The following is a 15071-nucleotide window of genomic DNA, read 5'->3' as shown; positions in this document are numbered from 1 at the left end:
TTAATTACAAAAATTTAGGAGCACAGTTGAAGTTGAGGGTTTTTAAAATTTTTTTTTTTTTATTATTTTTTAGAGATGGTAACATTAATGTGCCACAATATAACACACAAGTAGGCATGAAAAAACTTGAGCTGGTCAATTATGACACAATTTAGGAACATAGTGTGAGCCATGACAAATTAATTTACCTTCTGATAAACTAAATGTAATATTTTCAGTTAATTTTACAGGCTGTATGCAAAAAAACAACCGTTAACCTGTTTCACCTGGTAAACAAATACACTAAACCTCAATGTTCAGTCTTTGAAGTCTGCTCCTCTTCAATATATTTAAAGCTACACTATTAGACATTTTCCGCTGTCATGGTTCTGGGCTGGAGTCAATTCTCGAACCGCTTTGTGTATATTGTGTATATATCTGAATAATCTCATAAAGGATGTGATTAGGTGAGTTCATTTACCCATCAGATGCAAAACGCTTTAGTGTAATGGTGTTCATTAAGGATGCACCGATCAGGATTTTTATGACCAAAACCGAGCCAGATACCACTCTTTTCTTGTTTAAGCTTTAATCAGGAGGTCTGTCATAAACAGTTAAATGTAAGCTCTCTGCTCATGGTCACTGTTAATTGAATTAAAATAATAGCAATGAGAAATACTGTTGGTTAATTGGTAAATAAACATGCATAAAATATTTATTTTTAAATATCTTAAACAATAAAGAGTCCCAATTAAAAGTAGACTAACACAAACATGATCCATATTAGGAAAAAGGCTAATAGCCTTCTAAGGAGATAGCGAACCAAGCTTAATGTCAGATTGATATTAAATGAAACCCATAGTAATTAAACACCATTTAATTTATCATTTTATTTATATTTTATGAAGTTATTATAATATCTATTTTTTATATTAAATGATTTATTTATAACTAAGCACATTTTCTGTCTTTACATTTTATTAGTTTTCTGTTTGTTTATCAGTTGTTCCTTTTAGATCGGTTCCCCAGGACAGTGTTGCCATGTCTGCTGATAATAGTGTTTTTTGGGGGATTAAATCAAAACATGGAAGCTAGAGTTGACTTTTCTAGTGACATCTGGCAACCTTAAGTTTAAATGAAGTATATACGCTATGTATTTGAGTTAGTGAAGAGTGTGAAGGAGAGCAGCAACGTACTCCTTCTGAACAGTTGCTAATCTTGATTATGATTGGTGAGGAATTAGTTAATAAAGAAGTTTGAATTAAACCCACTTTGTAGCGTTAGCATTATTATTAATTTACTCCGCCTGATGCTACTGTGTCTACACGAGTAGGTGAAAGTTCAGGTCATTTTGCATGATCAATAAAAGATGGCAGTTTGTGATATCAGGAAGTTACGCTGTTACGCTTCATCATAATGTCTTCTCTGCAGTATTTCTACACTTGTTTGGTTGACTGAGGAGATGAAATGCAGTGTGAAAGTAACTGTTGCGCGGTGTAGATGCATTTTGGACTTCCTGTAGTTTTTATTCCGATTGTATTATACAACTCCGAACAGGTCACTCGCACTGGTGTGAATAAATATTTATTCACGGTTGCACAAAGTACTTTTCAGTCGCAAATGCGAGTGAAATGGTCGCACTGTAGAGCCCTGAGTTTATCTGCAAAGTTTTTTCATGTTCAGCGTGATGTTTAATGTCCCCGAGAACTTCTGTAGTGCCATTTAGCATCGTGTTAGTGTCATGATTTCTCCTTGTGCAAGCGCTGGAGCTCGCAGCGAAACTGACAGATCGAGCACTAAAATGCTAACACCGTTTCCGGGTTTTGGCACTACAAAATGACGTCATCCTTGTGGCGCTCTATGTGATTGGCTGTAAGTATAGGAAGCGCTTGACTTGATCTGCAGCAGAATTTTCTATGTGCGGAGGACGAACTTTAAACATCAATATCGCAGTCGATTATGTTCATTTAATTGTGAGCAGTCAAAATCGTAATCGCGATCGATATCTGATTAATTGTGCAGCCCTACCTTAAATAACAGCTGCACACATTACCTAAGGTTTTTGAGAGCTGAGATACTACTCACATAGTCGATTTCTAGATATTAGTAGATTTCATCATTCCTTTGTTGGTGTTGACAGGAAGAGGAAGAGGTTTACCGAGATGACCCAGAGGCACGCAGTCATCCCTCCGAGCCCCAGGCAGCTCCAGCACAGCCGCCCCCGCGCAAATACCACCGCAACCGCGAGCACTTTGCCACCATTCGCACAGCCTCACTGGTGAGTCTCTGCTCCCTTGTACAGTCATGCCGGGAGTGTCTTCTGTGATCCTCTTAATAGAGTAAATGATTTAATCATTATGTAATGAGGAGCTTGAATCTCCTTGTGTTATTGATTATAAGAACAGGAGAGAAAAAAAACAAGAGGGAAGAGGGGATATTTGTACAGGGTGTAGCTCAGTAGGTCTTTGCTCTCTAGGTGACGAGGCAGATGCAAGAACACGAGCAGGATTCAGAGCTGAGAGAGCAGATGTCTGGCTATAAGCGCATGAGACGGCAGCACCAGAAGCACCTGATGGCCCTGGAGAACAAGCTCAAGGCTGAGATGGACGAGCACAGACTGAAGCTGGACAAGGAGCTGGAGACTCAGCGGAATAGTTTCGCAGCCGAGATAGAGAAACTGGTCAAGAAGCACCAAGCATCCATGGAGAAAGATGTAAGCATGCATCAGCTTAGGAAAACTGAACAATATATAACTGACCACAGATGTGTGATTTAATACACATTTGTATATTTTATGTTGTGTGTTTAAAAGGCCAAGTCATTTGCCAATGATGAGAAGAAGTTCCAACAGCACATCCAGGTCCAGCAAAAGAAAGAGCTAAGCAGCTTTCTTGAATCCCAGAAACGAGAGTATAAACTACGCAAGGAGCAACTGAAAGAGGTTTGACATAATACTTTTCTGTTTCACAGCACACATATACAGATGAGTGATGCATTAAAGACTCTTATGCTGTGGGATGCATTTTGCTGCCATGGTTCCGGCCTACTTGTCCCCTTAGGTCCAGGTTGTACTAGACCAGGGGTATCCAATCTTATCTAGAAAGGGCCGGTCTGTGTGCAGGTTAAAGCAGAAGCCACACCTGTCTAATGAAAGCCACATAGTCTAATGAACGCCAAGATCAACTAATTAAACGGGTGGAATCAAGTGTGGCCTCAGTTTGATGGGAATAAAAACCTGCACCCACACTAGCCCTTTGCGAATAAGATTGGACACCCCTACACTAGGCCATGTGCATGTGTGGACGCAGCAGCAACCTGAACAGCGTTGTTTACAAACCAGGAACATATGTTCTCTGTGTTTAATTCAGACATGTTACTATATGTTTCTGCAATACTCAGTGTGTACTTATTGCACTGATCTGCTTGTCCTTGTAGTTACAATATACACACATGCATATCTTATATACATGTATTAAAAGCAACATTTGTCTCTGGAGCATTATGGAGATGTTAAAGACGGACAAGATCTGTTAGTGTCTCTTTAAAATTTACAATTGGCGTTGTGATTGTTGTCATGAGCTGCATTTCAAATAATTAAAAAAATGTTTTTTTCAAAAGGCCCTTCAAGTAGATTCTAGAAGATTCAGGACAATTGTTATGCAAATCAGCTGCATGAAAGGCATTGTAAATTCAAACACCAACCATAATAGAGAAATTGATTACTGTTAATGCTAAAAAACAGAATATGACTAAGCAATTTGAGGAACAGAACTGTATCCTTTATATGCCTCTTCACTTGTGCTTAGGAGTTGAATGAGAACCAGTCCACACCCAAGAAGGAGAAGCAGGAATGGTTGTCCAAGCAGAAGGAGAACATCCAGCACTTTCAGGCTGAGGAAGAAGCCAACCTACTGCGCCGACAGCGGCAGTACCTAGAGCTTGAGTGCCGGCGCTTCAAACGCCGCATCCTCATTGCCAAACACAATGTAGAGCAGGACCTCGTGCGAGAAGTATGTCACGGTTGCTCTGGTGTGATAACAGCTGCACATCTGACTCTGCTTGTTTTTACTGAAATAACAATACGGAATTGATTACATGCTTTTGGTCAGAGGTATGTTTGACTGTTTTAGAGGTCAAGCATAATTTTCCCTTGCCATATTTCTTTCCTCTGACGCAGGAGCTGAATAAGCGTCAGACGCAGAAGGACCTGGAGCACGCCATGCTGCTGCGTCACCACGAGTCCATGCAGGAGCTGGAGGTGAGACAGCTAGGCACCATCCACAAAATGAGGACCGAGCTCATCCGGCTGCAGCACCAGACCGAGCTCACCAACCAGCTGGAGTACAACAAGCGCAGAGAGAGAGAATTGCGCCGCAAGCATGTCATGGAGGTCCGGCAGCAGCCCAAGAGCCTAAAGGTTCGTGGAACATTAATGCATTTGTTAAGAACAGCTGTTACTCTGTAACTGGCAGTTTATTAACACAAAATGGCTTTTTCTTTATTCTACATTTCATCAAACGTCTTTCTCTTGCTGTTGTTTTTGTGCTGTCTTGTTCTCTCTCTCTCTCTTTCCGCCTCTCTCCTTTTTGCTGTTGCCTGTCTGCCTGCCTTTGTGTCTCAGTCCAAAGAGCTACAGATCAAGAAGCAGTTTCAGGACACGTGTAAGATCCAGACACGGCAGTACAAGGCCCTGCGGAACCACCTGCTTGAGACCACGCCTAAGTCAGAACACAAGGCGGTGCTGAAGAGACTCAAGGAGGAGCAGACAAGAAAACTGGCCATTCTCGCTGAGCAGTATGATCACTCCATCAATGATATGCTCTCCACACAGGCTGTAAGTAAAGAGTAAGGTGCAGCATTCTAATTTTTCTACAGTGTTGATATAGAAGGCTATAGTACATAAATAAATAACAAATTAAGCTTGTATGTTTTAAGTTAATCCCTTTTAATTGCATCTCTTGTCACTACTTCACAAACTACCTTGGCATCAACTGCTATCTTAAAAGGGCAGGGTCAACACAAAGCAAATCAACCACAGAGGAGAGTTAGTAATTACAGCTAGTAATGCAGAATACCGCTATGCCACCTTGTTTAATCCCATCCTCTGTCCTGCTTATCAGTTGCGACTGGATGAAGCTCAGGAGGCAGAGTGTCAGGTGCTGAAGATGCAGCTACAGCAGGAGCTGGAGTTGCTGAACGCGTATCAAAGTAAAATCAAGATGCAGACAGATGCACAGCACGATCGCGAGAGGAAAGAGCTGGAACAGAGAGTCTCGCTGCGCAGAGCTCTTCTGGAACAGAAGGTACAACGTAACAAACTTTCTGTGGAAATTTAAGGCAATAATTTGATCCTAATAACTACTCTTTTGTATCTCAGATTGAGGAGGAGATGGTGACATTGCAGAACGAGCGTTCAGAGAGAATCCGCAGCCTGCTGGAGAGGCAGGCACGTGAGATTGAAGCCTTCGACTCAGAGAGCATGCGTCTAGGCTTCAACAACATGGTGCTGTCCAACATGGCCTCGTCTGATAGTCACAGCCACAGTTTTCCAGGTGCCCCAGGTGCATGGGGTTCACCGCACAGTGCTGGATCACAGGGGCCACACTGGGGTGGCCAGCAGAGCCATCATCATCATCATCACCACCACCACCACCATCAGCACCATGCAAGCCAGAGCAGCTCCATCCAGCAGCCCTGGGGACACAGCGGTCATCCTCCCTGGGGCCACCATGGCACAGGTGGCAACCAGCGGTCCAGTAGTGGCGGGGCACGGAACAGCCCTCAGGCTGCGCGGCGAACCTCAGCGGGAGGTCGCAGTGAGCAGGGGATGAGCAGGAGCGCCAGTATTGCCTCTCAGATCTCCAACGGCTCGCACCTGTCATACACATAAGCCAAACCCCTCCCCCCCAACCCACACACACACACACCCACACACACACACACGTTGTCCGAGAGGGGCATGAGGTACACCAAGGTCAGAGAGGAGACACAGAGGCCTAAGGGGTATTTGCTTACTCACTTTCCCACTTTCCCTCTTCCACACTTTTATTTTTGCAGTTGAAAAAAAAAAATGCACCTTTTATTTAGGATACTCATTGGAAAAGGCTCACAGGTTCAGAAATATCTGCAAATTTGATCAATCTGTAGTCTACAGGATGGATAGTCTCATACAGTGTTTGTGTTTATGATTGTGTTTATGATTGTGTTTGATAGAGAAAGGTGTTGTTTGAGCATTTGTATAGGCAGGGGCAGTGACATGCAACATTTATCAGTTTGTGCCCATGATGAAAGAATCCAGCCATGAGGACATGTAAGACGCACTAATGAGCCGATGTGATGAGACAGGGACCTAGCGAGGTATGCTGTAGTTCCGTTGTGGTTTTAGGGCACATAATTGATCGTGTTGCAACTAAACTGAATACTAAATCTGATAGAAATTGATTTAAATAAATTGTAAGCACATAGCCCTTCAGTGTGAATGCGCAAGACACCCTTGTTTATGGAAAGTCCTCTCTGTTAAGTGCAGTGCATTCGCCTGGGTTTTATCATGAACTTGTTTCCAGGTTATTTGCAGTTTCATCAAAGAATGTTATAGTCTGTGTATCTTCTCAATGAGAACCACTGCAGTAAAGCAGTATGGTTTGGTGATCTGAGATTATTGTTTTTAACACTAAGGTTTTTAAGGAAAAAAAGTGGCACAGGATGCGAAAGGAAATGGTAATCGTCAATTACTTGGGAAGGCAGTGAGTATTTCTCTAAGTAGAGTTTCCTACCTTTGGCGATAAGTATGCTTTGTGTTTTTTATTTTTTAATTAAATTTGTTTGTTTTCTCATTAATGCTGTGCCAAGAATAAAATTATTAACAGCATTGGTTACTTTTAAAACGTTAAGCACTAAAAGTTCTGAAAGATTGTTTTGTTTCGCCTGTGCTAACCATCAGGGTTGGTGAGAGTCACCTGGATAACTTCAGCAAAGCTACAGAACCACGGTTACTTGCTAAGGTTTTTAACAAAAGTGCCACAGGAAGCTGACAGGATGTGGAAGGAAATGGAAATTGTCGAAACCAGAGTATTTCTCCAACTAATTCTATTAATCTGGGCAAGTGGTTCTATAAACAGTACATCATACAGTTAGTGTGTGCCTTTGTGAACGTTGACATGCGTCCTCGCACAAAAATGCATCCATGTGATTATCACCAGTGTTCATAGAAGCTCAGTTGCATACTTGCATTACACTAGCATTCTTAAGCTAAACTTTTTTTGTTGTTTCAGAATAGTTTATTATTATTATTATTTACATTGGTGTGAGAATCCTAGAGAAGTGCAGCAGTGATAACTGTATGTCCACACTAATTCTCAATACAAGCACACTAAGAACTGGGTTCCATGAATTGTCATGAAACCTTGTTGAATTTAAAAAGAAAGAAAGAAAAAAAAGGCATTTCTTTTGCCATGTTGTAGGTTGTTTAATGGGTTAAAGTGCTAAATAAGGGACTGTATGTTGGAAATACTGTGAAAAAAACAGTTTAGGAAGCGTGAATGAGTATATTGATTGCTGATTTAGGTAATGAAAGAAAGTTGTTGCCATGTGTGTGGATGTGCATGTTCTCTCCGTGATAATATAGGGAGGATAGATAGATATTTGATTTTTATTCCAAATGCCAAAGTTAACTTTGATCCCAGCTATGCAAAGAGGTTTTTACCATCTGCAAAGACAAATAATCATTACGTGCTGCTCTGTGTCCTCTCTGTTTCTCGGACCTACAGTGTCTTCCCTTCTGCCCCTCTCAGCTCGGCGTCAGGACAGTATACCTGGTTTTGGGGGTGGGAAGGTCGCTTTCAGACAGGCTTGCGACCAGTGAATGTTTTTGCTGGGCGAGTGTGTGCTGCTGCCGTCACCTCTGCGATGCCTTTGTCACCGTCATGCTCATCCGAGAGTGCCGGCTGTCTCCCGCCCAACATCTCATCTCAACCACCTTTTATAATTGTGTGTACAAACAAATGATTAAAAAAAAAAAGAACACCAGAAAGCATATATAATGTGTTTATGGAAAATAATGAGGAGACATCTTTAAGTGGGATGTATAGAGAAAGTTTGTGTATATTGTACAAGTAGAAAATGTTTTTAAAAAAATATGTAAATCTATGAACCCAAGAAGTACCCAAATTTAAATCTAGATTTAAAATTAGCTGTTTGAATGTGAGCTGGCAAAATACAGCTTGGTGTATAAGAATATTTAAAGCAAGATAGCAGGAGATATTGCAAAAAAAAAAAAGAAACACCTTGCATCCTCTCGGACATAAGTAGCATTTTCTCCACATTCTTGCTCCTCAGTCTCGTGCTCTTATTTTACCAATGGCAACAGAGACATCTTTGAAGCTTTATCACACAATCTAAGGATGTTCAAATAACTGCCATCAAAATGATTTTGACTCTGAATGCTTCTCTTTGTGGTCGTTTAATGAACGTCTAGTGTTATACATGTTCTCAAGTGTTCGCATGGCATCACTGATTTATGTAGAGATGCCAATAAACTCTACTTTAATTTAGCCTATGTATTACGAGCTGACTGAGCCATTGCACTTTCAGGCCTCAAAGGATCGGGGCCAAAAAAAAAAAAAAAAAAATAGAAGATTGAGAGAGAGAAAGAGAGAAGCTAACATGCCAAAATCACTTCACAACCTCATAAATGCTCTGTTGGGATCAGGAGAGCAGCCACACACCCAGAACTTATTACACTTGGACACTGGTTTAGGTCACTCACTCTCCTGTAAGGTCCAGCAGCATGGAGAGGAGAGAGATGCGTGCCCTCTTATGGAAGTGTAATCTTGTGCGTCACGTTGCAGCCCTCATCACACCCATGTTTTAATGAGCCTTTTCAAAAGTGTGAGAACAAGGGAAACGGGCAGGACCGACACAAAGGGGTATGTCTGTACAATTACAATGTGTTCACCAGTATTCCTTCAAATTATTGATTATTTTTTCATTTTTTGTCTGCTTCAACATTATCATAACAATCCATATATAATCTGTATTAAAATGTATAGATTGTGAAAAGCTGAATGTCAAAAAATTACAACAACAAAATGTATGGCTATTCACAATAAGAACAAAAAATCCAATTAAAATGTAAACAAAAATTCTGAAAGTGTACGGGGACAAATGTTATGTTTTGTTTGTAATTACTCCTTTTGTTGGCAGAGGGCTACTGGATAAAAAAAATCATCTGTAATAAAGTAATTTTAATATACATTGCTCCTGATGTATTTCTTTGCAGGTGTGAGATCATTAGTAAGTGATTTCTACAAAAAAAATAAATAAATAAATAAATCCATCCAATTACTTGTTTATCATGTCACAATAGACATCCTGGTGTGTAAAAAGTTTACCACCCCCCCCCCCCCCCCCCTTTATTTGTATACCAGTCAAAGATTTTATGGGAAAAAAACAAACAAACTTATAATAAGCTAGTTGAATTATGTGTGCACACCCCTAAACTAATACATTGTTGAAGCACCTTTTGATTTTATTACAGCACAGTCTTTTTGGGTAAGAGTCTATCAGTGTGGCACATCTTGATTTGGAAATATTCTAGATCCATCATGTTGTGAGGTCATCTCCTGTGCACAGCCCACTTCAGGTCACTCCACAGGTCTTTAGATGGATTCAGGTCTGGACTCTGGCTAGGCCATTCAAAAAACATTGATCTTTTTTGGGTAAGCCATCCTTTTATTAATGTGGATGTATGCTTTGGGTCATTGTCATGCTGAAATGTGAAATTCCTTTTCATCTTCAGCTTACTAGCAGGCACTAGAATGTTTTGTACTAATATCAGCAGGTATTTCTTTAAAATGTTTCTGGTTGTTTTTCACTTCATTTTTATACGTTATAATTTCACGCTGAATGTGGAAAAAGTTCTGATATGATTTATCTTAGTTTCATTTTTTTCCCCCATCACAGCAACCTGCCCTTTTAACAGGGGTATATAGACTTTTTATATCCACTGTCTATTGAATATGGTTAAATTTATTAAATACTTCTTATTATGAAACTATTATAATTCAAATATTATTCAGCCAGTTTCATTTCAAGCTTTACACTGTTTTTAATCTATTGGCAGATCATTTTGAAATACAAACTTAAAATTAGAAAAAAACAAATCTGCCAACAGAAAAAGTTTTTCAGAGTTTAAAATGTCTAGAATAGGTTTAATAATAATCTATATTTGTTTTTTATTGTAATAAGTAATCATAGATACATTTGTCTTTATTTTCTTTTTGCAGTAAAGTATGTGTATTTTGTGTTTATCCCCCCCCCCGGAAGCAGATATTGAACGCCGTAGTTTATATTTTTTATTTTTAAGCAATCCTCACTTTTAAAACAAGTACAAATCTAATGAGAAAACATCCCCATCAGCACAACCTTACAAATCAATTTGTTTACAGCAGGAGGTGAAAAAAAAAATCATTAAATTGTGGATGGTGTAATGGATGACTTAATGGCAGTATTACTAATTCTGCAATTTAGGATGCATCTTTGTGTGTTTGATCCACAATTCAGGAAATTAAAATACATTGCCTGCTTCCTCTCTTGGTCATGACATCTACTCTAGTTATAGGACGTCTACTCTGCTTACAGAAAGCCTAGCATAGAAATAAAACCAAACACATGTATTTTTATTATTTTTTTTAACAATTTCAGAGCATCCTTCTACTTTGCGGTTTGATTTGTTGCTTGTAGAATCGTGAGAAAAATACTTTCTACGTGGATTTTGCAGCTAATGTAATATCTTCCTGCAAGCAGGCGTGCAGGAAGTGATGAATTCTGGTCAGGAATTTAGGTCTGGCGGGGAAATGTTTATATTTAGGCTATACAGTTAATTTAGTTATTAACCAATTAAGCACTTTTTAAAATAACATTTTCACTTTAGAACACTTTTTGACTATGTTTAATAAGTTTTCATGTGGTTTCTGTTCGCTGCAACTTTTCTAATCACTGTTTACATCTTCACTGTCACCCAGGTTGTATTTCTCCTTTTCCTTTTCCACCTTTGATACAATTCACACGTCATCGAGTGTATGATCTTTTCCAAGTGAACGTCTCTTGCTCTTCACAAGTGACCAACCTTGAATGAGATGAGAGTTGTCTCTGTGAACCCAAGGCAGGTCTCTCTCTCCTCAGCATGGTTGGTCTCCTCCTCCTGTGTTACATGACACCTGTTTTTTGACTGAGCCCTTGGACAGTATCCCATCCAACAAACCCTTCCATAAAGCATTTTCTTTCCTCAACTTTGAAGAACTCTGAGACAACCCAGAAATATTCCAGCACAGCCTCATGGCTCCAGGAAGCAGCGATCTGAGTGTCCTGCTGCAAAAAACCACAATGGCTTCCCTGGGATGTCAGGGCCAGAAAGAAATAAGGGCTGTTCTGGAAGATGGACATGGGCAAGGTGGAGGCTGGAGGCAGTATCGGGTCATCAGTGCTACACAAGCAAAGCACAGGAACAGCGACTTCATCAGCATCTCGCAAGGGTTCGTTACGTTCCCAGTAACCAGCCCAGTTAGTCTGTACAGATCTAAGCTCCACAGCCTGCTCCAGTGTGTTCTTCTGACTGGTGTCTAGCAATCTGACTGAACAGAACATCAGCTTCTCCATGTCTTAAAGAGAACGACAGCTGAATATTTTCTCAGTATCCATAACTGAACTTAGAGCAGATGCATACCTGTGTATAAGGACAAAGTTGTGGAACTAGGTTTACCTTTAATGGTTTAAACAATAGTCATTCAAAGACTAACAGTAAATTTGTTGACAAATATAACCAAAACATCATTTTCTACATATGTTGGCTTTTGTTCATTCTACTCATCTCCGATTTTGTTAGTGGTCTCGGCCTTAGGCTCGAGTGCCGCATTGTGGCGTCAGCTTGTACTTGGCTTATTTCATTTGCACACCAACACATCTTTGTGCTGGTCTATAGGACATGTCTGCCACTTTAGTTGCTATGTCAGTTGAATTGTTACTTTTACCATCTCAATTCTTTGCACAATATATTGACATTAATACCAATCAGAAAGTCTTCTCCACTAAAATGAATATAAATTACCTGCTCATTTGCAGCTTGCGGTAAAACAATGATGCCTCATGATATAATTTTGGGCATGGTGTCTCAAAGAACAGTTGCCCCTAGAACACAGGTGATATACAAGCAGCTGCTACCAGGTAGGAGGATGAGCCCCGCTCCCCAAGGTAAGACAGCATCAGACCAGACCCAGAACCTTCACTGATGGCAAACAGATCTGAAGATGGATGGCGGCTCTTAATGTATAGTACTACCTGCACCAGATCAGAGGGATCCCCAAATTCCTGGTAGCGTGGAGTAGTAAGCGGACATCTCCCATGACCACGACAATGGAAGACCACAGGGTAGAAACCTTGCTGCAGAGCCAAGCGACACAAGCTCAGCAAATTCTGCGTGATCTTCCCCAAAGCATTAGGAATCAGAATGATAATGGATGGAGTGCAGGTATGGCAGCCTGGAGCTCTTTCTCCTAGATAATGTTCCCTCTTAGCCTGAGCATTCAGGTCTTTAAGCCTGACAGCCCAATCTAGTGCTACGATACCACCATCTTGTATTAGTAAATGATCCCTGGTAAAGGTTATTCCACAGTGTTCTTGTGCATCATCCTCAATGGGCCATAAGAAATTGAAGAACATTTGTAAATGAGGGTCTGCTTTTGGCCACCTAGCCAGTGGAGCACATGCTAAAGCTTTACAGTTCTGTATGAGGTTGTTTGCCAGAGCTGTCGATTTGTAGATCAGCTTGATTTTTGACTCCTTGTCCCCAGTGCCATACAAAACACTGGGGTGTGGAAGCTTCAATATCGAGCAGATTATGATCCATATATGCAGAGTTAGCTGCCTCGTTCCTTCCTCTACAAGATGGCAAATCCACTTTGATTGAAAAAGCATAGCAATCGTGAACAGGAACATGAAAGGCATCAGGCAGAAGAAGAATTCCCACATGACTGACTTCTTTCAAAAGCTTCAGCCCTGGAAACTAGCAGTAGAAAATAAGCACCGTTTTATTCTGTTCAGGTCCATGCAGACAGAAGAGCCATTTGTGGGAAGGTGTTGAAACTAAATGCTCACAGAGATCAGCTGTTCAAAACAAATCTGCCTCCTCCCTGTTCATTGATCAAACAGGATACTTGTACCTGAAGGAAATGAAGCTAAGTGGAAATCAGATGAAACATGTCTTGATTACTTGAATGAATTTGGTCCTTTTGTTCGTTCTCATTACAGAGCTAAAAGACGTGACCAATACAAACCCCTACAGAGCTTGTGTAGGGCAAGCACCTGCACAATCTTTGGATCTTGACTATTTGTTTATGTAACCAGAAGGTATTGTGAACTCATGTAAGCTGATGTCAGAAAAAAATATATAAGTTCTTTTCAGTTTAATACTGTTGCAGGGTTTTGCCCTTTCAGTGGGCGGGACAGAGAAATGTGTGACTGTCAAAAAAAAAAAAAAGATTAGGTAAAATTAAAATCAGGTCAAATAAAATGACAAAATGCTCCTCCACTATAATTACACATCCCACACATTTAACTTTAAATTTTGAACAGTACAGGTGAGGCACAACCATTCAGTAAACTGGTAAAAATCAGGTAGTACTGTTTTTGAAACAGATACCTGTAGACACAGTTTTCTCAATCAAGTTATTAATATTGGTTAATATCGGTTTTATACCGTTACTGAAGTCACTCCTCATCATGGACACCTCATGGATATTTTACTGCTTTCAAGTTAACAGCTGAAACAGAAATACATGTACAGTGTGTATGTGCACAAGAACAACCAGATTTTTTTTTTTTTTTTTTTACAAAAAGATGTTTTTATTGATATCATCATCATTCTCACAAATCCTTTACAGAACACAGAAAACTCAACTTTATGTTCTTTGGTTTTGATATCGTACTAGTTTTATTATCTAAAAGAATATTTACATTTTGAGAACCACATGAGATCTTTCATGTTGGTCAAACATGGATAAGTGTGAGTGTGGGTGCTGGACAAATGGAAGGACCAGTTTATAACATCACTATAGGAGCCACACTGAGAAGACCTCATGGAGGAGATACTGGGTAATTATTAGGGGTGTAAAACTCAGGCTTACACATGATATGATACGATTTTGATTCTTAAGGCAACGATACAACATTTAACTATACCACTGAATCTGCTATAAAAGTATAAGATACAACACAATTCCAATGAAAATGCAAACAATTATGTTCTGATTCTGGTGTAGGCATACTGTTAATTTGTGACTGATGACGTAGAGAAGGACTATTTTAAGTATCATATTTATGTGCAAATCAGCTTGTCTGTACTTTTTTTAATTATACTTGATTTATAATCAATTACAATAAATGATTTCATTCAATTTTGACTCATAAATGCCTTTTTTTAACTTCCAGTTTTACTACATTTTGCCAATTTCCAATTATCACCAATCAACCTATCACATGAACGTTACGAACAAGTCTTGATGGTGTGTTCATACAGTGGCTCCTACAGAGAATGTGACAGGCTGAATTTGACTATTGCCTGATTAAAACCTGCATAAATATAGACTCACCAGCCACCTTAAGAGAAACACCTGTATACCTGCTCATTCATGCAATTATCCAGCCAGCCAATTATGTAGCAGCAGTGCAATGCATAAACTCATGCTGATGTAGGTCAAGAGCTTGAAGAATATGAAGATTTATATAGGAGTTCATATTAAGGCCCTGTTTAAACTAGTGCGTTTTCGTATTAAAATGCATAGCTTTTGCTACGGTTACGCCTGTCGTCTACAGGCATTTTCGACCCTCGCAAACGAAGACTTTTGGAAACGCCGAAGACCCCGTTTTAGTTTGAAAACATCCGGGCTCACATTTCAGTGAAAACAGACCAAAACGAATAATTTTGAAAACGAAGGCGTGGCTGCCCACATTCGCTCCCTGATTGGATCTTCTGGATCATTGTGTATCCTTCCCTGATTCGTCAAGCCCCTACCATATGACCATTACGCTACCTTAATCGT

General features: G+C 39.9%; 2 protein-coding genes across 2 annotated transcripts in view; one reads left to right on the top strand and one right to left on the bottom strand.

The window, feature by feature from the left end:
- taok1b (TAO kinase 1b) overlaps window positions 1–9229 on the top strand; it is a 36335-nt gene extending 27106 nt beyond the window's left edge. The window contains exons 13-20 of the mRNA XM_053648196.1: window positions 2120–2257; window positions 2456–2692; window positions 2792–2920; window positions 3786–3989; window positions 4157–4396; window positions 4601–4813; window positions 5100–5282; window positions 5357–9229. Of these exons, the coding sequence (XP_053504171.1) occupies window positions 2120–2257; window positions 2456–2692; window positions 2792–2920; window positions 3786–3989; window positions 4157–4396; window positions 4601–4813; window positions 5100–5282; window positions 5357–5869 (1857 nt within the window). The 3' untranslated portion in view covers window positions 5870–9229. The remainder of the gene's footprint in view (window positions 1–2119; window positions 2258–2455; window positions 2693–2791; window positions 2921–3785; window positions 3990–4156; window positions 4397–4600; window positions 4814–5099; window positions 5283–5356) is intronic.
- A 150-nt stretch (window positions 9230–9379) lies between these two features.
- On the bottom strand, window positions 9380–14998 carry LOC128622025 (protein ABHD15). The gene is given in 1 exon segment (XM_053648200.1): window positions 9380–14998. A coding segment is annotated over 1 exon segment (924 nt). The 5' UTR covers window positions 13003–14998; the 3' UTR covers window positions 9380–12078.
- Between the last annotated feature and the right edge of the window lie 73 nt (window positions 14999–15071).

The sequence above is a fragment of the Ictalurus furcatus genome, chromosome 18 (assembly GCF_023375685.1).
Source record: "Ictalurus furcatus strain D&B chromosome 18, Billie_1.0, whole genome shotgun sequence".
NCBI classification, from domain to species: domain Eukaryota; kingdom Metazoa; phylum Chordata; class Actinopteri; order Siluriformes; family Ictaluridae; genus Ictalurus; species Ictalurus furcatus.
The sequence above is the reverse complement of the archived record's forward strand: the minus strand, read 5'-3'. Positions and strand labels throughout refer to the sequence as shown.